General features: G+C 47.2%; 1 protein-coding gene across 2 annotated transcripts; it reads right to left on the bottom strand.

The window, feature by feature from the left end:
• Positions 1-507: 507 nt before the first annotated feature.
• On the bottom strand, positions 508-4,779 carry LOC123442924 (protein TWIN LOV 1). 2 transcript variants are annotated; one of them, XM_045119106.1, is made up of 8 exons: positions 3,867-4,779; positions 3,414-3,431; positions 2,485-2,692; positions 2,291-2,355; positions 1,500-1,579; positions 1,352-1,407; positions 1,111-1,174; positions 508-837 (listed from the first exon to the last, which is right to left on the bottom strand). In XM_045119106.1, the coding sequence occupies exons 1-8, from the start codon at positions 4,762-4,764 to the stop codon at positions 682-684; spliced, it is 1,545 nt and encodes a 514-aa protein (XP_044975041.1). In that variant the 5' UTR covers positions 4,765-4,779; the 3' UTR covers positions 508-681. The 2 variants fall into 2 exon arrangements, with proteins under 2 accessions (XP_044975041.1, XP_044975042.1); XM_045119107.1 differs by lacking the exon at positions 3,414-3,431.
• Between the last annotated feature and the right edge of the window lie 2,130 nt (positions 4,780-6,909).

Genomic DNA, 6,909 nt, shown 5'->3' with positions numbered 1-6,909 from the left:
GTTTTCGGGCCGGGTCACGTACGCCAGTGGCCTTGAATTCGCAGGGTAACGAAGCATATTTCCAAAGGAGAACTCTCAAATATGTGGACTTGAATTCGCAGGTCGAGTGAAATCCTCGGTTCTTGTTTCCACACAAAATTTACATGACAAGCTACATTTTCCTCTTTTGGGGAAGGCAAACCGTAGATTTTGCCAGAACCTTCTACGTAAAATCAAACAGATCATTTTGCCCTTTACATATGGAGAACGAAAAAAATGAACTATGAAATCAAAGAAAAACCAAGTGTACAGATTTTAACTCCCCAGTCGCATGAATTATGTGGTAGTCGTTTGCTTACAAAATTTACATGACAGTACATATTTACCATGAGAGACTCTGGTAGGTTCAGTCAATCAAATGAGGCATGTTTTGCATTACAGAACCGCTCTTTGACCATATCTTCCCCATGTTTCGCAGAGGCCAGGGTAATCCACCCCCCCCCCCCCCTCCCAAAAAAAAAAAAACCCTCCACCCCCAATGAATTTTCCTTCATTTTGCGTAGTTACAAAATTCACAACATCATGTATTTACCCGCCATTTTCCCATGATATGCACTATAATCTCATTCACTAAGCAGATACTTTACATACAAACATTGGCAAGTCAACATGACACAAAATCAGAAAGAAACCGGAAAAACGCTATTGGGATGGTCTCAACAGGCTACCTGACGCAGACAGGCTTCTAACTGCAACTCTTACAGCACCAACAGCACCGAGCTGCCATACCTCAGGGGTCAACCCACTAAAATCATTCTTCGCGCTCTCGTCAAGGTGAACCCACACATGAAATGCGACCTGCACAATGTGATAATTAGTCCAACTTTTTTCCAAAATCACACTGGTACATTTCGAACCCATCCAACTTAAGCTCAAAAGAACAAGAACCCCATAATTTGTGAATATGTTCCACTTGAAAGGTTAGAAGAACACGAAGCAGATAATATAGGCTTGCTATAGAAGTACTTTTGTTGCATTTAGTATTCAGTTTCAGTGTTACTAGAAAAGCAAAGCAGATGCATCAGAAGCACAGTTACTTCCAAGAAAGACCTGAAAAGGATGTAAACCAACCTTGCCCGATGAATTTCGGATAGGAGACACATGTAGCAGATCACGGAATGTACTTCCATCTTTCCTGGTAGAAAGCATAACAATTAAGAGTTCTGTTAAGTTGTTTACACAATCTGAACCTGATAACTACTCCCTCCATCCCATAATATAAGAACATTTTTTAAGGTAAAACAGTTTGAGAAACATTCTTATATGATGGGACAGGGGGAGCACCAAATTAAGATATTATGCGAATGTGCACCTGTAATTTAGTAAATGCACTGTGCAAGCCTCCTCGCGACAGATATGCCGATTTATCTGTGCATTCAATTCCAAACAGGAATTTGATAAGTGAGCATATTTGGTAAGGAAAGTTGCAATCGAACAAGCTATGAAATCCTGGTCCGCACCTCCTCTAAAACCTCCGCACTAGTACCTGGACCATTTAAGAATCTGCAGTTACAGCCCAATATTTCTTCTCTTGAGTAACCTGGATAAGTAAGATGATTAGAACAGCACAAATCTTTGCCTACACACAAACAATCTTTCCAAGGTTAATCTTTGCCCGCATTACCAGTATGTTTTAGCAACGAGATTCAATTATTAGATCTTTCTAATCATACTCTATGACTTTCACATTCACATTTTCCTACTCATACCCAATATGTAAACACCATGAAGTCATGATCGATGCCATGCCATCCCGATGGCACCACCTTGCATTTTTTATCATCACTTTAGACGGTGGTTGCAAATCCAACCCATCAAGGCATCAACCCTGCCCAGCTTAAAACCTTAATCCAAGAACCCACCAGGATTCAGCATGTTGCAAGGAGCTATATATGATTCTCATATGTCAGGAAGAAGTTTTCCTTTGCATTACTAACATAATGTTAGAAGGTAATTACAAATGCTACCCATCAATCATGCCCATATGAACTCAAGAATATGTGCAAAATTCAGCCTGTTGCACTTCATAGGAGAACATCCCAACCAAAAAACACGATGTCCCACTATCCCTAGATCATAAAAAAGTTTCAGTCACTTGAGCAAAGAGGCATCAAACTGTCGAAATGCAATACTGATCATAAACAGTTGCACATCAGATATTCCCCTTATTACAATCAATGGATTGGTTTATAAAAGTTCACAGAACAAATCAACAAATACTCTGGTATTACAATAATAAAGGAATATGTACCTGTTAATGATAGAAAGGCATCACTAGCGTAGACTATCGGCATGTCAGGCAAATGGCAGTCAGTTCTGTTAAATCGAAAATCAAAGTGCATTTAGTAAATAAACCAGACATGAACAACATAAATAGAACTATGAACACAACAGGATTAAGCCAAGACAATTAAACAAATGAACAAGAATATGCAAATAACTCACAATACAAAGCTCTGTTTGATTCTACCGAGAGAGAGATTTAAGGAAGAGCTGAGTGCTGGGATACCAACAGAATCACATCTCCTCTCACAAACCACCAGACCAGTTAGTTTGCTATAGCGGTTCAGTGTAGAGAAGATACTATTCGCTGTGCTTAGAGCCATCTCTTTGTCACAACCGCTAGCTATACGCGGTTCCTCGGCTTCCAATCCTGCAACAGCAAGCTAGCAACAACATATTTAGAACTTCTGCTTCCTGTACTAGTATTTATTTGTGGAGAGAAAACATAATGTGAAAATGCCAGGTCAAATGTAAACCATACATCCAAATTGGCAGAAGGCACCATATTCTGCAAGACTGGACTCACTGAACTGAACTAACAATATATATATATAAGAATGGAAACTCAGGCTAGATTTATGCTGTGTTGTTTCGCTACCTAAACTGAATCTTCATTAAGAGAGCTAGCTGAATTTCCGACACAGTTGCACCCCTAAATACTACAGACCACGCGTATATTTCGAAGGGATGTATTTATCGATTCAGATTCTTATCATTGAAAGAAAGTTTTGTTTACACAAATATAGCAACTCTAGTATGCATAGGGTTCTGCCCTGTTTGGATAGGATGTAAATTTTGTGTGCTACCCGGTATTTAGTTCAAACTTGAGCTAAAATACCAGAGATGACACTAATCTTACACTCAATCCAAGTGGGGCATTAGTCTTACTCTGGACCTACAAAAGCAGTATGGATCTTTTTTTTTTCTTGTACTATTAATGTGTAAACCTCTATCCTGTAAGCAAAAACGGATGTTTCTGTCAACACTGGTTTAACAACAAATACTGTCTATTCAGTTTCTCAAAAACAAAGCATCATGTATACAGCATTCAAACAAAAATGTTACCAACTCAAACAAGAACTTTTACCTACTTCTTCTTGTCTCCATACCTGGAAATGGTAAAAGAAACAAGACTAGTGTAACCATTATTGTCAAACTTGGAACCAAGAAGGAACTAACAACTCAAAGAAGGCCATTATACTGAGCAGTCTTATATTATCACCTACTAGTACTTGTTTGGCTGTCCATGCTTAAGAGTAAGACAACCAGCCATACCATGTGAAATTGTGAATGTAAAAGGAAATTAGCAAATAAGGCCATGTTGATGACCAACTGTATACATATCGTGTTTACAGCATGCATTTCATATCAAGGCACGGCAGAGCAGCGAAGCACAAGGTGCTGTAAATGATCTCTCTGGCAATTAATGGTTGGTCCGTTGATCGGTGTGCTTATATTATCGTGCAATTAACTCCCAAATGATCACTGTATACTACTGTACTTACTGATGATGATAACAGATGAACACGTCCAATCGAACTGACCTCTCTTATCGATATCCACAAACACCTCCCCTACGTGGCTGGCGCAGGGCAGCTCCTCCTCCCCCCTGGCCTCCTCCCGGCAGGCCGCGAACGGCGCGGGCCGCCCCGGGCGACGGCGCGGCGACGCGGCGATGGGCACCTGGACGGCGAGGAAGTGGAGCACCCGGCCGTCGGCGGCGTGGAAGACGGGCGCGAGGTGGAGCAGCACCCAGTGCGGCGCGCCGTCGCGGCGGTAGTTGAGGATGGCGACCTGGTGGGCGCGCTGGGCGCGCACGGCCTCGCGCAGGCCGGAGACGGCGGCGCGGTCGGTGGCGGCGCCCTGGAAGAGGCGCGCGTTGCGGCCCAGCAGGTCGCGGCGCGGGTAGCCCGTGAGCGAGGCGAGGCCCCGGGAGGCGTAGACGATGGGGTGGCCCGGCATGGCCGGGTCCGTGAGCAGGAAGCTCCCCTGCAGCTCGTCCAGCTCCTCCAGCACCCACTCCGAGTAGCGCGCCGTGAGCGACGCCGCGAGCCGCCGCGGCTCGTCCCCCTCCATCGCCCCCGCCGGGAAGGGGGCGCCGGATCGGTGGCGTGATCGGCGCGGGGCGGGCGCGGGGGGAGGGGGGTGAGGAGAAAAGATCTGCGCGGGTGGAGGGAGGGTGGGCCGCGCGGGGCACGGTTGTAAAATCGCGTGCCCTGTTTGGCTCTTTCGGCTCTGCGCAAGAGGCTGAAGCTCCGTCTCGTCGGCCGGTCGCCAGCGCTGAGCGTGTGAGGCTGGGCCGGCGCGCTGACTGTGATGCGATGGCGATGGCGATGGCGATGAGATGATGAGATAGCGATGGCGATGCGATGCGGGAGGTTTGCGTGGGGAGCCGCCGATAGTACGTACGAGAGAGAGCGGGTGCAGCAGACGTGCAATCATTGATGGGCGCGGGGGCCAGGATAACGCGGGCGTGGCGATCCGTCCGCGCTTGGCGCTTTGCCGGTGTCAGCCGCATGCTGCAGCCCGTGTGTGACATCGGATTTGATCACAACTAGTTCCAACGATCTCAGCTAAACCAAACCCTGAGGGACGTTTGAGGACGTCCGACAATATTTTGCATGTACAAACCTCATCGATCAGCCTCTCTCCTCTTTCTTTACATTTTTTTTGCTAGGCTCATCATATGCATGCAAAAAAAGAATTTTACTTTCTCTATCTCTCTCCTCATGGGACTGGTTGGATGGGGATGAGTGGAAAAGTTTGCCCCCCACCCCCCTCCTCCCACCAAAATTTTAACCAGTAGCCTCTGAGCGGAGAAAAAAATGCCTCTTGAGTATCAAACGGTTGGAGATGCTCTAAGCATTATTATACCTTCGTTTCAAAATAAATAACTTAAAAATGTTTAAGTTTTGTATTAATTTCAAAACAAAATTGAGTTACTTTTAAGTCAATTATTTCAAGGCTGAAGAAGAATTTTTTTTCAAATACGCATAAGCATGGACGGATTCAGCCCCAGACAGTCCGGGCGATGGCGTGGGCGTGAGTCCCATGTCCTTTGTACACTGTAGTGCAACTAGCTTATTACAACGAACGAAGGCTGTCTGGACCTGACCGAGTTCGCCTAGGGCCTGGCCCATTCCTGAATCCATCACTGCGCATAAATGTGTGTATCATCGCATTAGAGAAGAGACGACAGAGAATCCGAATACAATGCCTTTTGGCCATTACAATGCTAATAACAAGTATTAGCAACCACACCTCCCACCTGTACTACGATACAAGCATCAAGCTCTACTATTACTATTATTAGTAGAACACCCGTGTGATGCTACGGGCTTTTGAAAAGAAATTAAGATGTTATTGATAGAGCAAGCTAAAATAATCGAAAACAATGTCATCTCAGCTAACACACTTCATAATATCACACACAATAATGTTAGAGCATCTCCAACCCTCCCCCTCAAATCCTCCACAAACATGAGAGAGAAGGGAAAGAGGTGACCCAACCACACCCCTCATATCATCGCTATACGACCAGGTTGTCCACAAACCCTTGAATGTGCACAAAATATGAAGAGGATATGCAGGCATCGGACGCGTCCGGGCAGTCTGTCACATAGGACACTGCCCACCCCTGACCACCTTTCTTTTTTCTCTTTTTTCCTCTTCATCTTCATCAATCACCTGCGTCGCGGCGACTCAACGGGTCAGCGGCGGCGGAACATGGCCGGTGGCAGCGGTGATGTTCGGCTTGGATCCCGGGGCGGCGGCCCTGGAAGGTGGCGGCATGTGAAGCTTAGGCTTGCCACGGCGACATGGCGTGGTGCAGTCCCTGTCCAAGGCGGATCTGCACCGGCGATCTTGTGGTTTTTTCTACGGATTGGTTCGGGTCAGAGACGGTGACGAGCGCACGGGATCCATCTCGGCGCCTCTCGTGGTTTGGCAATGAGGGGTGGAAGCCCTTCCCCCAGGCTCCAGTGGAGGCACACTCAGGCAGTGGCCGGTGCGCCAGGTCTCCTACGGTGGCAGTGTTGTCGTGGGCGGTCGCTGGATCTAGGCGGCTAGATCTGGGGCTTTGAAGGCGGTCGGGACGATCCACAGGTTGTCGGGTGGATTTCTTTGGGATGGATCCGGGTGAAAACCTGGTCTTCGGTCGGTGGGCGGAGCCGATGATGACGGCGTCCATATCGTCGTTTCCTTCATGAAGGCATCATCGAGGTGAAGCTCCCAACTCCACCCAATACCTCCGGGGAAAACCCTAGATCAGCAGATCGGATGACGGCGACACTCTTGTGTCGTTTCCTCCTTGGGGGCGTCATTCTTGGAGGTGTACGCGGGCTCGAGGGACAAGTAAATGGCATCTTTGGTGGAGCGGTGCTTCATCCTGCATGTCCATGGCGGTGGATCTCGATGGCGTGGAGCAGTGGAGGCTCGGCATCCGATATGTGGCGATGGACTCTCACAGGAGGACGACGTTGTCTGGCGTCATGGTGACGTCGATGGCAGAGAGGCCTGACAAGGTCAATGCGTTAGTAGCTACTTTGAGGATGGATCGATGGAAGACGGTGGTGACGACCCTTGCAG

The sequence above is a fragment of the Hordeum vulgare genome, chromosome 3H (assembly GCF_904849725.1).
Source record: "Hordeum vulgare subsp. vulgare chromosome 3H, MorexV3_pseudomolecules_assembly, whole genome shotgun sequence".
Classification (NCBI taxonomy): domain Eukaryota; kingdom Viridiplantae; phylum Streptophyta; class Magnoliopsida; order Poales; family Poaceae; genus Hordeum; species Hordeum vulgare.
This window is presented reverse-complemented; position numbering and strand designations above follow the sequence as displayed.

Excerpts from the sequence above, each read along its gene's own strand:
- LOC123442924 (XM_045119106.1), bottom strand. The coding sequence starts at position 4,764 with ATGATTGCACGTCTGCTGCACCCGCTCTCTCTCGTACGTACTATCGGC. Across the intron at positions 1,580-2,290 it reads TGCCTTTCTATCATTAACAG|GTTACTCAAGAGAAGAAATA; the intron begins GTACATATTCCT and ends TTACTTATCCAG. Across the intron at positions 838-1,110 it reads TCCGAAATTCATCGGGCAAG|GTCGCATTTCATGTGTGGGT; the intron begins GTTGGTTTACAT and ends CACATTGTGCAG.